This window comes from Rhagoletis pomonella, unplaced genomic scaffold (assembly GCF_013731165.1).
Source record: "Rhagoletis pomonella isolate Grant_MI unplaced genomic scaffold, Rhpom_1.0 Rhpom_scaffold_00001, whole genome shotgun sequence".
Lineage (NCBI taxonomy): Eukaryota > Metazoa > Arthropoda > Insecta > Diptera > Tephritidae > Rhagoletis > Rhagoletis pomonella.
In genome coordinates, this window is record NW_023458555.1 from 84621074 (window position 1) to 84636640 (window position 15567).

Below are 15567 nucleotides of genomic sequence, written 5' to 3' on the forward strand. Positions count from 1 at the left end.
GCTTTCTTGAGAGCTCTGTCCACAGCACAATCTATATAAGGCTAAGCACTTGATGGCAAAGTAAGACCATCTATTTCATGGCGATCCTGCCCATACGTATCAGGAAAATAGGTGACACTTCAGTACCAACTCCACAACCCAGGCCGATAACCGTAGAGGAATAAGAGACGCCAGGGCCGTGCACAGGAAGAAAAACTAACGAGGATACCTGTGATACCAAAACCAAAACACAAGCGTGCCGGCAAGATGGTTGCACTGAGGAAGAAGCTGGTGGTACTCCACGCCAAGGTCTCCCAAGCAGAAGAAGCAGTTAATCCTCCGCCATGGGACATGGTCCAAAAAAAAATATTGTAAAATTGTAAATAAAAAACACAAGAATGTACACTCACACACACAAATAAAACTTAAAATGAAATAATAAAAATTAAGCATTAAGTTTTATCATATTTTGCATATCCCTTGAAAGTTTTATTAAACAACAAAATAACTGTTATAACAAAGACATTAATTAAAAACATTAAACTAAGGCAAAAAAAAAATTTGAACTAAGAAAATATCATGAACTATGATTAGTCTATGACTATCTTGAAAAATATATACATAATGTCTTGGTGGAAGAAAGCATTTAGTGCAATACTAATATGGTTACGAGGTTGGAAAAGACAGACAAGGTGAAAAAATAGAAAAGTTAGCCGAAAAAATTAACCAGCATAATGAACCAATTTTAAACCACAACAATCGGGAATGAATATTACACACATTATTATTATTATTGTCATGTTGTTAACAATCACAGTTCTGTACTCATTAATAAAAAGTTATTTTAAATACAAACACAATAAAATAACGGCTACAACGCCAAGGATTTAAAAAATAGTAAACTTTATGTCGATTTTGCAAAACCCATAAATGACAAGTCCTGTCACGTGGAGGGACATAACAGATAAACTCAGAAGCATTAAGGCAGAATTTGATAGATCGTACAAATGCCTGAATAGGACACCAGTACCCTCCAACCACACTCAAATAAAACATTTAAGAACACTGGTTTATCAGCATAATACGATCACAGGCCTCAGCAAGACAGTCTACCCATTCCTAAGCACCAATCACCAGGAAGAATTCAAAAAATTTTTTTCCTCAATCAAAACAAAACTGGAAGCAATTTTCAAACATTTAGAATACAGGGACAAAGTACCGGAAGAGATAAACAAATTCCTAATAATCAAGTTCCAAGATATAGGGGGAGAAACATCAGACGAAGAGGTAGGAAAAACTAACACAATGACCACTATGACTCCTGTAGAATTTATAAATTTGGCTACAAAGCTGTTGCCAGAGTTTGATGGCAAAGCTGAAAATTTGACCAAATTCATTAATGCACTCGACATACTAGATTCGATCAAAGGAGATAACGGAAGCATTGCAATTTCATTAATCAAAACCAAACTCAACCAAACAGCGAGCAGGTTATTGACGAATGAAGCAACAATCGGGGCAATAAAAAGCAAACTGACCGCTAACGTGAAACACGAGTCCTCACAAAGTATTGCAGTGAAATTGTTGGGCATAAAACAACACAACAAGTCTGACGGCGATTTCGCCAAAGAAATTCAATCCCTTGCACAACAACTAGAGCTTGCTTACATCTCCGATGGAATGTCGTCAGCGTTGGCAAGAAACTATTCAGCATATTCGGCAGCAAAAGCGATAAGAACCAATGCAAGGTCTGATGAAGTAAAAATGTTAATGAGGGCAGGGCAGTTCTCAACAGTTAGTGACGCAGTCACCAAATTCATTGAGTTAGGGGCCGAAAGCTCAGGCACCCTTCAGGTAAACTATATAAATAATTCATACAGAGGGAACAATTCTAACAGGAGAAATAATTCATTTAGAGGAAATAATTCTTACAGAGGTAATAGAAACTATAGAAACCATTACCGAAATAATCGGGGTAGAAACCACAGTAACTATAATAACAGCAACGGCAACCCAAACAGAAACAACGATAACAATAATAGTTATAGGGGCCGTAATAACCATAACAGGAATGTACGCTACACGGAAGCATCGGAAAACACAGAGCACCCCCAGAGTGTCCAACTGGGGAGTGCGCAAAATTAAACACTGCGAACTTATTAAACATCAATTTGTCATTTAGTAACTTCGTCACCGTAAATTCCTCGCTAAATGACTACGAGTCCACCTTTTTAATAGACACAGGCTCGGAATAGTATATACAAAACATCGGCAAATGATCAAATTCAAATAAATACAAATCATATCTACAATTTAAAAGGCATAGGAAATGGTTCCATAAAAACCTTAGTTGCCACTACAGCTACACTTTATATAAATAACTCAGAAATCATTCACAACTTCCAAATAGTAGACGAAAATTTTCCAATCCCTTGCGATGGTATTATAGGGTTAGACTTCATAAAACAATTCAATTGTCTATTATATTACATGTATAATGGTCCAAGTCTATTGATAATCAGTGTTGCCGTTTTAGCCCTTTGGTGGCTAAATTTGGCTACCAAATTCTTTTTTTGGCCACAAAAATTTGAAATTGCCCCTAGCCCTTTTTTTAGCCCTTTTCAAAATTTATTCATCATTGACATTCAAATTTTTTTTATGATTTTCATGAATTTAACTCTTCGCTCATAAAGCGAACGCCTTTCCTTTAAGGCAAGTAAACATATTTCTATGTATGTTCCTTACGTTTCTGGGCCGTTATCTTATCCGTTAACGATTTAACTATACTTTAAAATAGGTAAGTTGGTGACCTTTAATATGCTTTCTGTGTTACACAAAAAGTTTTTTTGTTGAATAAAATAGTAATTCTTTTCAGAGTTCATTGTTTTCCTATAACAGTAATTATAGAAAATGTTTGCGTGTATACTTACATATTTATACTAGCAGTACCCCGGTGTGCTTCTCTACACCAAATATTGAAAAACGAATGAAAAGTCCTGTAATTTTTCTATATGAAAATTTATCATTTGTTTTATTTCAAAATTTTTGATTCTTTATTTTAAAACTTAATCCAACAGATTTGGATATACAACATTTTTTGTTTTTCCATCTTGGGTATGAATAAATAAACAATTTGGAATGCCAACTCTTGAACAGGCCACGTATAGCTACCGATTCCAGTAATCTACCACAAATATTTCAAGAGATATACCAGATGACAATTTTTGTTAGTATGGGTGGTGCCACGCCCCCTTTTCTGAATTCGGGGAAACTTAACACAAACCATTTGCATAATAGCCCGACTATGCCGTATAAATTTGGTTGAAATCTTGCACTTAGTCTTTATATATAAGATGTGAGGTGCAACGCCCTCTTTTCCAATACTGCCCATTTTTATCCATGAGTATGGAATTATTGGTTATACCTCTATACCAACTTCCAGTACTCTACCACAAATATTTCAAGAGATATACAACAAAAAAATTTTAGTTAGTATGGAAGGTGCCACACCCATTTTTACGAATTCGGGCAAACTTCACATAAACCATCTGCATGATAGCCTGAATATGCCGTATAAATTTGGTTGAATTCGGTGAAGCCGTTCTCAAGTTATAAGCTCACACCAAAAACATGTACTTATTTGTATACATAAGATACATACATATGCCACGCCCCTTTTCCAAATTTGGGAAAACTACACATAAAATATCTGCATGATGGCCCGAATATGCCGCATAAATTTGGTTGAATTCGGTGAAGCCGTTCTTAAGTTATATTGTCACACCAAAAACGTTCACTTATTTTTATATTCTAGTTAGTATGGGTGGTGCCACGCCCCCCTCTTCCGAATTCGGGAAAACTTCGCATAAACCATCTGCATGATAAATCGAATATGCCACATAAATTTGGTTGAATTCGGTCAAGCTGTTTTCAAGTTATGAGGTCACACCAAAAACGTGCACTTATTTTTATATATAAGATGTAGGTAAAAAAATTTAGCTACCATTTTTAGCCACAACGACGATTTTTAGCTCTTTTTTAGCCCTTTTTTAGCTGCAATTTAGCTACCACTAAAAATGTTTCGCGGCAACACTGTTGATAATATGTCCTAACTCTCTGAAAAGTCACTTGGAGCTAGAAATTTTAGAATCACCCACAAAGGGAATACTTAGTTTACCGGCAAGAGTGGAAGTTATTAGGAAGATCCACATACTTGCAACCGCAGAAAATATGCTTATCCCAAACCAAGAGTTAGAAGAAGGCGTAATAATAGCAAATACAATAGTTAACACGAGGAATCCATATGTCAGAATAATAAATACAACAGATAATAATGTTTTTCTTAAACAAAATAAGATCAGAACAGAATCCTTGGATGACTACAAGGTGGTTAACATCAGCAAAACAAACGACACTGAAGAGAGAGAGAACACTATATTAAATAAACTAACCCAAAACTGTCCTTTATACCACCGCGATAAATTACTAAAATAATGCTCAGACTATACAGATGTATTCGCTTTAGAGACTGATCCCTGCACTGTCAACAATTTTTATAAACAAAAATTGCGTTTAAAAGACGAAACACCGGTCTACATTAAAAACTATAGATTGCCTCATAATCATAAACCCGAAATCAGAAAACATATAGACAAATTAATTAAAGATGACATAGTTGAACCTTCGGTATCAGAATATAATAGCCCAATTCTTCTTGTACCTAAAAAATCCTTACCAAATTCCTCAGAGAAAAAATGGAGATTAGTAATAGACTATAGACAGGTCAACAAAAAATTAGCGTCAGACAAATACCCACTACCTAGAATCGATGATATTCTCGATCAATTGGGTCGTGCCAAATATTTTTTCTGTCTGGATTTAATCTCTGGCTTTCATCAAATAGAATTAGAGGAGAATTCAAGAAACATAACGTCTTTCTCATCCGATCAAGGATCATTTAGATTCAAGCGATTACCATTTGGATTAAAAAGTGCACCCAACTCATTTATATGGATGACTTAATAGTTGTAGGCTGCTCGGAAAATCACATGCTCAAGAATTTAAAATCAGTTTTTGATGTTTGTAGAGCCACAAATCTTAAACTTCACCCAGATAAATGCAAATTCTTTGACTCCCAAGTAACATTTCTGGGACACAAATGCACAGATCAAGGAATCTTGCCAGACGAATCAAAATTCGACAAAATTCTTACCTACCCAAAACCAAGAAATGCTGATGAATGCAAAAGATTTGTAGCATTCATTAATTACTATAGAAGATTCATACCGAATTTTTCTATTCATGCAACACATATTACCAAATTAACGAGAAAGAAAACTCCATTCACCTGGACAACCGATTGTGATAATGCATTTGAATACCTCAAAAATTCTTTATTATCACCTAACATACTTCAATATCCCGATTTTGAAAAACCTTTCTGTATAACCACCGATGCAAGCAAAATAGCTTGTGGTGCCGTATTGAGTCAGGATTATAATGGTACACAATTACCTATTGGCTTCGCGTCAAAAACATTCACTAAAGGGGAAGCCAACAAGTCAGTTATAGAGCAAGAACTTACGGCAATCCATTGGGCCATACATTTTTTCAAGCCGTACATTTATGGTACTAAATTTTTAATAAAAAGTGATCACAAGCCGCTAACTTACCTCTTTGCACTAAAGAATCCTTCCTCCAAATTAACAAGAATAAGGCTCGACCTCGAGGAATTCGATTTTGAAATTGAATATATTAAAGATAAGGACAATTGCGGCGCGGATGCTCTATCTCGCATTGATATTGGGCAAATTAAGCGACTCAAAGAAGAAAACTCTGCCATAATACAAGTAATCACAAGGTCCAAATCCAAGGATACACCCCCTAACACCAAATCCACGGAAAAAGAAAACGACAACATACAACACGTATACAATACTATTACAAATCATGAAGTGAAAAAATTACCTCGCATAACACTTAGGTGCACAACTAATGGAAAATTAAAAGAATCCTCGAAATTATTATTACTCCATGGAAAGAAAGAAATATTTAAATATGATGCTAAAGATATTATTGCTTATGAGAAAATTGCGCTAGAGCAATTCTTTCTCAAACTTGAAAAAGCAGACGGTAATAATAACTTTACAGGCATAAAGATAGCTATCAATGACAATTTGTTTAAACATATAGATATAGAGGAATTCAAAACTGTAGGCAATAAAACTTTAAAGACGGTAATAATTGGAATAACACCACAAATAACCAAAATAACTTCACAAACGCAAAAAGTAGAAATTCTGAAAAAATATCATGATGACCCTGTATTTGGAGGCCACCCAGGTGGCACACGATTGTTATCAAAAATTAGATGACAGTATACATGGAAAAACATGGCTTCAGACGTGAAGTCTTATGTTAAAAATTGTGAAATCTGTAATAAAAACAAATCTGGTAAAAATAAAATAGAACCTTTAGTCATAACAGACACACCAGCAACCGCTTTTGACATCGTTCAAATAGATACTGTAGGCCCTCTTCCCAGATCATTCAACGGGAACGAATACGCCCTTACAATAATTTGCGATTTATCAAAGTTTCTCATAACTGTAGCAATACCTAGCAAAGCAGCTAATATAGTAGCCAAAGCTATAGTAGAAACCTGCATTTTAGTTCACGGACCCATTAAACGCATACTAACAGATATGGGTACCGAATACAAGAATCAACTTTTCGAAGAAATATGTAAACTACTGAAGATAGAAAATAAAACAAGCACTCCATATCACCACCAAACACTAGGTACGGTAGAACGTTCACACAGAACATTTAATGAATACATAAGGTCCTATATTTCAATAAATAAACTAGACTGGGACCACTGGCTCAAATATTTCACGTATTGCTATAATACGACGCCCTCAACAACCCATGGTTATACACCATTTGAGCTAGTTTACGGCAAAACTACCACACCTTACGACTTCACATTAAACGGTAAAGTTGATCCAATCTACAATATAGATGACTACAAATCAGAGTTAAAATTCAAACTACAGACTGCTCAAAAACGAGCGACAGATTTACTAGAGAAAGAAAAGTGAAAACAAAGAAAAATTACGATAAAAAAGCAAATCCACAAAGTATTCTAGCAAACAACATGGTCTACCTAAAGGATGAAACCGGCCACATGCTGGACGGCATCTTTAAAGGCCCATATAAAGTTATAGAAACAGACACTCAGGGTAATTGCAAAATCGATATGAACTCAAAAACAACCATTGTGCATAAAAACAGATTAAAATTAGCATAATAAAATTTTAAAACGTATTTTAAGACTATCCTGGCCAGGACTAACACATAAATACATAGATTAAAATTATAAATTGTTAAAGGCAAATACATAAATATTATAAATATATACATTATATACAATTAAAAGGAAAAAAGTAAAAAAAAAAAACAAAAAAAAATAAAATAAAAAATCCTAAATATACAAACACATAAAATTCACAAATACAAACTATGTAAATGTTCCAAATTCAATCTTTTACAATAAGGTCAAAATATAAATAAGTATACCTAAGAAAACAAAAATCTTTTTACAAACTACATATGCAAGTAAACTAAACAATAAAATACATTTGACACCCCGAACAAAATTCCATTGTACAGCATGATCATTCAAATCGTCTCTATTTGTATGATCACGCTTTCCAAACGGGGAAGGTGTAGTGACTTTCGTCAAAAGTAGGTAAACGTGGAAACAATAACAAACGATAAGCCAAACAGACATATGACTGTTCTGGGGTCATAAACCCTTTAACGTTCATTCTTTTATTGCATTTCATTGCAGCGTATGCGATGACATATGATCACAAGACAAACCCAAGTGGAAGGTCCAACAGCAATTGAAACCAAAATAGTTTGACACATTTACCAAATGTGTTAGTCATCGATTGGATATTGTTTTCAACGCTATATAAGTAGAAGTAAGTTCATAAGTAGTTTAGTTACTGAAAATCATTCAATAAACACTGTTGGTTTTAAAACCTAATAAAACATAAACACTTTTCATTTTAATAAATCTAACTTGCTCTTTGGCACTCACCCATAGTGACAAGACAAGATTAGATTGGATAGGCGGCTTTCTTGAGAGCTCTGTCCACAGCACAATCTATATAAGGCTAAGCACTTGATGGCAAAGTAAGGCCATCTATTTCAGGGGTGCTCTCGTACTCTTCGAATTTTGGAATAGTATTTTTGCATTTCGTGCAATCCTTACATCGTGCAAGACTTCGAGAATACCCCTAGTGTTACAAAATCCTTGACGGTGGTACCGGGAGGGGAACGGTACATGACGGTAGGAAGTTTAGTTTGGGTTAAAGTCTCACACTGACGGGGTTAAGCTTTCGATGCTTCCTCCTCGTAAAATAAACGTGCTCAGTTAAAAGTTAACAATTTAAATCGACGAATAGTTTTATATCAACTTTTGTGAACTTCTGTTTATTTGTTTTTGTACAACAAATGGTTACAATAATTTTAAGCTATAATAAACAATTTTTTGGTAAGTTATTGGTTTTGATTTTTTTTTTTGTATGCATTGAATTAAATGAACTCCTGCATTCATATGACGTTTTAGTATTTTAAAGCTTTTTGGTCAATAACTCTTAAGACTGGTTTCACTATGTCATATTTTGACTGCAAAATTTGGCGACATATTTTGATACAACTTTATCTCCTTTATCCATACCTTTACTGATGATATTATGCGCCCAAAATTGATAGATAGCCGATCTCGCAGCGCATGTACACGACTAGAGACCGATCCTGATCCAAATCAACCGAAAACCCGCTTTTTGATCCTATTTGACAATGTGCTTTCACTTATTTGACGACAAATGCCACTGAATTTGACATAGTGAAAACCAGCCTTTACACTTAATGGAACTTTTTTTCTGTTTTGGTCAGAGTTTGTCTAAAGTTTTTTTTTATAGATATTTGGCCTTATTCATAAAAAATAAAGTAGGTTTAAAATGCTTTAAAAATTGACGTTTCCATACATTTTTCAAATTATGAACCTTTTTTAAAGACACTTTATTTTTTATGAATAGGGCTAATTGAGTGTAACCCTGTAAAATCAGGTGATCTCAGCTGTGAGGCATTTCTGCAAAACATCCAATTTTTTTTCACTTGTAAGTGCATACAATGCATAGTGTAATAAGCAAAGTGAAATCAATATATGACATATTTATTTTGTATACGCTTATATGACAACGGTTTTGTCATTGCGCTAACCCATTTGAAACTAGCAACGTTATAAATTAATTTCAAAATAAAAAAAATTTGATTTCAAGTCAAAAAATAATTGTTTTAGAAAACTAAGAACAAAACGAAAAAAAATCTTTTAAAATGCCCGATACTTGCTGTTTATGCAGAAGCACCCACAACAATGAGGTGGGAATGTTTCGTGTGCCAGCAGATGTTACGCAAGGAAGGGATTGGATGAATGCGTGTGGTGTTAAACTAACTGGATCACCACTCTGCACTTCAAATCAAATGATATCATTTATGCAAGTATTAATGCCAAGAGAAGACGCCTCGATCCAGATGCAGTACCAACAAAGATGTTACCTGCTATTTCATCAGATGAGAGGTAATGATCAAAGTGTGGGTATGTTCTCAAATGCATTAGTGCAAAGGCATATCGTGAAAATAACGTCCATAACTACAACCGCAGTGCGCCAAACAGATGTTAAGTATCGCATAAAATTTACACTTTCGCCAATTTAGTAATAATATTGGTCCTGATTTGATTAATTTGAGTGTTGCCGTTTTCGTTATTCTTTAACAAAATCGGTACTTTACTTTGTAATGCTGTGGAACAAAAATGCATTTTTGAGTAAATGTTTTAGTAGCAGGAAATAAGAGTTAGAATTCGGCTTTTATATTTTGACAGCGTATTCGGAGACTGCAGCAGGTTAAACTCATACCTGAGTAGACTAAATGAGGATGTGCCAAATGAGTGTCCGGCATGCGGAGAGACCCCTCACGAGTCGAAACATCTCTTCGCATGCCCAGAAAACCCGACAACCCTAACGACGTTGTCCCTGTGGACCGACCCCGTAGAGGCTGCACGCTTCTTGGGGCTGCCGTTAGTGGAACTCGACGACAACGACTGAGATATCAACCATTCTGGGCGGGGTTGTTGTAGCCGCTATAACAACAACAACAACTGCATTTTTATACACTTTTTTAATTCACGTAAGGATGTTTTTTTAATTAGTTGGTAGTTATTTAAATGGTAATGAAGGAAAAAGTTCAAGATCTACTGTTCTTCTTCTTTATTGGCGCTGTAACCGTCATTTCTACTCACTAAACTTAAAAACGAATATATGTAGATATATACATTGAATACATTTCATAAGAGTTCAAGAAAGCACGGTTTTAATTTAGTTTCTCTTCCTGTAAAAAAAGTTTGAATATGCAAATGTACATGTACTGAAAAGCGTTCATATGTATGATTTACATACTTATTCAAATAATAAGCACAAATCCAAATAAGTAAAAATTGTTTCGAAGTTAATTCAACATTCTAATGGTAACCCAGCATAAGTGCTCGCAATGTTGTCCTCAGAAATTCTTCAAAGCTGTTATCGCAGTTTCGTGGCGATTTTATCTCGATGCAACTCTGATTTCCATTTGCTTACTTTTGTTAAGAGCAAAATACAACACACAAGCGGCTTGTCTAAAAAATTACATTGTAAAGCCAAAGAATATAACTCAGTGTTGTAAAGTGAATATTTGTACACTAACAGGCATGTTCTGCAAATCGTACGATTTCAAATCGGTGTGATTTCCGAAGTATTGTTGTATATTTGTAATCAAAGTAGTAAATGTTTCAAATGGAAACTCCTGGAAACACATCATTTACGTTATATCCATCGTTTTAGTGCCTAATTTTTCCCTCTTTATTATAAAACCTCTGAAATAGATTTTGTAAATCGCACCGACTAGAAATCGTACGATTTGCAGAACACGCCTGTAAATTTAGCATTTATTTCTAAAATATGCTAAAAAATGCATTTGGTGCGAAATATGCCGAAACATGGTCTAACAAATATGGCTAAAACGCTTCATCTTTTTACAATTCGTATTTCCTTTTTATGCATTTTGTGATAAAGTATAAGAAAAAAACATGTTCGAGCATATTTTTGGTTGCCCTAGTTATGAGGTATTTCTTAAAGGACTACCTCTAAATTTCGATTTATACATGTACACATATCTATAACCCATCCAAATCATTTATACTAATGCTAGGACCTTTTCCAAAGCTGCTTATTTTCCCTCTTTCTACTACTTTTAAAATGCATACCAGAATTAAGGCAGTCTACCATTTGGTGAGTTCGTACTGAGATCACCTTCTCTTATTCCACCGTGAACCTGCACATACTTAAAGTTACCACATTCAAAAAACAATTGTACACAGTTTATTTGTTTTAAAGAGACGGTCTAATATAAATACATATCATCTTTTAAAGTACAAAACCGCGTATCGTTATTTTGCAAAACCGTGTAACTGAAATTTGCTGCCAAATATTGGATTTGCTCACACAAGCTCTTGGCTCAATCCTTATCCCTCCGTCCTGAAATATACTAGCCAGAAACGCGATTGCTTTATAAAAAAGAGAACTATTTTGAAATATGAGTATTTTTACTCTCTAGAAAACAATTTATGCAACCTCACATACGCGGTTTTGCATTATCTTGATACACGGTTTTGCATTTTGTTTATACGCGGGTTTGTACTTTAAACGACGATATACTATGTTTTTACATACATACATAGTATTTATGTAGGGAATATTTTAGCCATTGGCGTTTCTAAATTTTATTTCTGCACATTAAATAATGGATGTAATATTAATAGGGATGGAACAACAGATGTCACGCGCACATTTCACTTTGGGGAGCCCACAGAATTTCAAAAAGAGGCTTACACGCGCGTCTTAAAAGGGCAGTTGATATTTGGATCCACAATTTTCCCAGCGAGAGTAAAGGTCAGTTGAAAGTGGTATTTATTTGAGTAGAAGTTTTCCTCATATGTACATATAATAAAAAAGGGCCAAGTTCTCGACACTATCGCAAGAAAATGCCTTTGGGATGTTGGACTCGATTATGGACATGGAACAGGGCATGGTATTGGATCATTCCTTAATGTGCATGAGGGTCCTATGGGAGTAGGAATTCGTCCTATGCCCGATGATCCCGGATTACAAGAAAACATGTTTATATCGAACGGTATTATTGATATTATTTGATATATGCTATATATATATATGTATATATATATGTAAGTACAATCTTTTATGCCTTAGAACCAGGATATTACCATGCAGAGGAATTCGGCATTCGTATTGAAGACATTGTTCAAATCGTCCCAGCATCAACAATTCACAACTTCGGAGGAAGAGGCGCTTTAACATTTAAAACTATTACAATGTGTCCAAAGCAAACAAAGATGATTATAAAAGATATGCTCTTAGATACAGAGGTAATGACTTCATTTTATAATTTTTTCAGTATTGTAAATGCTTCTTTATAGATAACAATTTTAAACAATTATCACAAAACGGTTTGGGAAACCTTGTCTACAATTTTGCGGGAGGAGGGTGATGATCTCACTTTATCATGGTTGGAAAAAGAGACCCGTGCCATTTAAATCAGTTTGTGTGCGGCGTCTTAGAAACAATAAAGATTTATAGCGTTAAGGTTTTCTTTAGCAGTTTCGGTTGTACCTCACGGCTATCTTTATTCTCAAAAAAGATACTTATTATTAGTACGTTTATACCGTGATAAAAATATTTATAAGGTAAATTGCTGAGAGCCAGCTTTAGGAATTTTGACGTTTGCTTTTTTTTGCTAATTTCTCTCGCCGTCATTTTTTTTGTTTGTTTTTATTTTCACTCAAACGAAAGAAATATATTTCTGTCGAAACAATAAAATTTGAATGACATTCATAGATATCTACATATGTATGTATGTGTACATTAGATCACTCCCCATACAAAAAAAAAATCGGCACTGTTTTTCCATTGGAATTATAAATATCTATTATATTTTAAGACCTCGACCAAAATATTTCGGAAAAATATTAAGATTTAAGCGAGCTGGACCGATTTGAAAATACCTCCAAAAAGTTTTTTATGAATAGAAATAGTTTCTTAAAGATGTTCAAAAAAACCCTCAAATGACAAAACGGTTTAAGCTTAAAAAATTTACATAAAAATATTAAAAAATAAAAAATAAAATAAAAATTTTGAACGGGATCGTAATAATGAGATTTTTGATGCTGTTTTTTAACTTTTTTCAAAGATTGGTATAAGAAAAAAACTTGAATAACTGAACCTAAACTCTTCCGATTTAGACCTGTGAGGTATCATTGGAAAGATATTTTCTCACCCAAGACACGAATGACTTTCTTTGCACATAAATAAAAATGGTGGGAAAATACCTTTCTACCGAGATCCCATAAGTCTAAATCAGAATAGTTTTGGCCCAGTTATTTAAGTTTTTCGTAAATCAATCTTTGAATAAAACTAAAAAAACAGCATCAAAAATCTCATTATTACGATTCCGTTGAAAAGAATTTTAAGGAAATATTTTTATGCAGATTTGTTTAGCCTAATCTGTTTTGTTATCCGAGGGGAATTTTTTCAAAAAGTTCTTTAAAAAACTACTTTTATTAATAAAAAACTCCACTTTTGTAGGTATTTTCAAATCGGTCCAGCTTGCTTAAATCTTAATATTTTTCCGAAATATTTGGGTAGACGTCTTAAAAAATAATAAATTTTGTAATCCCGGCGGTAAACCTTCAAGTTTTTTTGGTGATGCAGTCTAATGTACATATGTAAATAAATAAATGTAAGCAATTGTGTGTAATGAATTTCTACCCACATGCTTAGGCAAGATTTTGGCATACATTTAAACCAATTTAACCTTAAAGCCATGATTCAATAATTAAAGGTTTCCTCATTAGTGACATTCGAGTTTTGACACTCCTTTATCTCCCTTACAAAAGCTTTGCACACACGCACGAACCCACACAGTGCCTTGCTAAGGGAGCCGATTTTGTCAAGAGGGAGCGAGGAAATCGTTTTTTGAGCAAACCTTTTATTATTGAATCATGCCTTAAAGCCACTGCACTTTTGCTAAAAACTATCTTGGGTCGAGTGGTGGGGCAAAAAATGCGCCTAGCGCACAGAGGCACTTGGGAAAATTCGCTGCCTTAACACCACAAACCTCGAACAATTTTTGCGTACATACGGTAATTGCGAGAACTTAAAGAACTTTATACTTCTTTCCTTGCAGAGAAAAACGGTATTTGCGCAGCCGCTAACGCAGCATCCCACATTTGAATAAATAAATTTTCGAATCATAAATTTTCATTTACATATTTATTTGACATTTGAATTATTTCGAGAGAGTAAATGCTAGCAAACGTCAAAAACCCCCAATGGCGGACGAATTGTGCGAGCGGTTTTACCCAAGGTGTGATTGACAACTCAGTGCGGCTCTCTTTTAAGGTACTATAATGTCAAAAAGTATAAACAAACGAATTAACCATTAGTGATGCATGTATCTTGTCAGCACTGATACCCAAGGCTTTTATTTTTATTATAGTTTTGTTTTACTTACATTACCTGGAATATATATATTTTGTCAATAACATAAAACAAATTGTTTATAAAATCGTTTTAGCAATTTTCTTGTTTTTAATTGCCCAAGTTTTATACCTTTGTGCGTTTATTTTTATATTTAAATTTTTTATCCTAAACATTATTCGACACTTATAAAAGTATGATTTTACATTTGTTAGATCTTAACTCTAACAATTTTGAAACTAAATTTATTTCATGCGAAATAGTTTGGGTACAAACGAGCTCCTTTGAAAGTGCTTGATTCGGACGGACGACAAATGAAATAACTTTCCTTGAAGTGGTTTTCACAAACGCGTGATGAATCACGTAGTACAACACCACATCGCTGCCGTCTTAACTCGCAACTATTGCATACAGCGCACCGTTCAAAAGTTTTGCTCCGTTTCATCTTGGTTTCCTTACATTAAATATTTAAGCAAAGTCGAACGTATTTACTTGTTAACAAACTTTAAATGTACTTTCTTGCTCTCCTCGGCGGTGTATCTTTTAATAATTTCACGTTTATTAAGAAAATTTGTTGCTTGAAAAATTTTTTTATACATTTTTTTAAACAACTTCAAATTTGAAAAAAATATTTTCAAATGGGTTAATAATTCATTTCAGTTTGACATTATAGCCTGTTTCTTATAAGAGCAATGTCAAAATCAATCACACTTTGTTGAATACATTTTGGTTTTACCTTTACATATTTTTATCATGGCTTATACCGTCACATTCAAATTACGAATGACAATACAATGAAGAAAATGAATAGAGAAAACGAACAATATTGCGAACTTAAATCTAGATATGAATTTGCAATCTCGCGTTAAACGTAAAACGTAAGGGTAAATCCCTACATCACCCCTTCCAAAAGCATCGCCGCGGA

General features: G+C 34.1%; 1 protein-coding gene across 1 annotated transcript; it reads left to right on the top strand.

Moving 5' to 3' along the window:
• The first annotated feature begins 11877 nt into the window (after positions 1-11877).
• Positions 11878-12817, top strand: LOC118752369 (xaa-Pro aminopeptidase ApepP-like). The gene is made up of 4 exons (XM_036487254.1): positions 11878-12038; positions 12102-12279; positions 12357-12532; positions 12584-12817. Exons 2-4 carry the CDS (start codon positions 12213-12215, stop codon positions 12698-12700), a joined length of 360 nt encoding a protein of 119 aa, XP_036343147.1. The 5' UTR covers positions 11878-12038; positions 12102-12212; the 3' UTR covers positions 12701-12817.
• Positions 12818-15567: the final 2750 nt, after the last annotated feature.

What these genes read in the sequence shown, in the direction of transcription:
- LOC118752369 (XM_036487254.1), top strand. Translation starts at nt 12,213, where the DNA reads ATGGGAGTAGGAATTCGTCCTATGCCCGATGATCCCGGATTACAAGAA. An exon ending in AAACATGTTTATATCGAACG is followed by an intron (nt 12,280 to 12,356) that starts GTATTATTGATA and finishes TTTATGCCTTAG; the next exon opens with AACCAGGATATTACCATGCA. An exon ending in ATATGCTCTTAGATACAGAG is followed by an intron (nt 12,533 to 12,583) that starts GTAATGACTTCA and finishes GCTTCTTTATAG; the next exon opens with ATAACAATTTTAAACAATTA.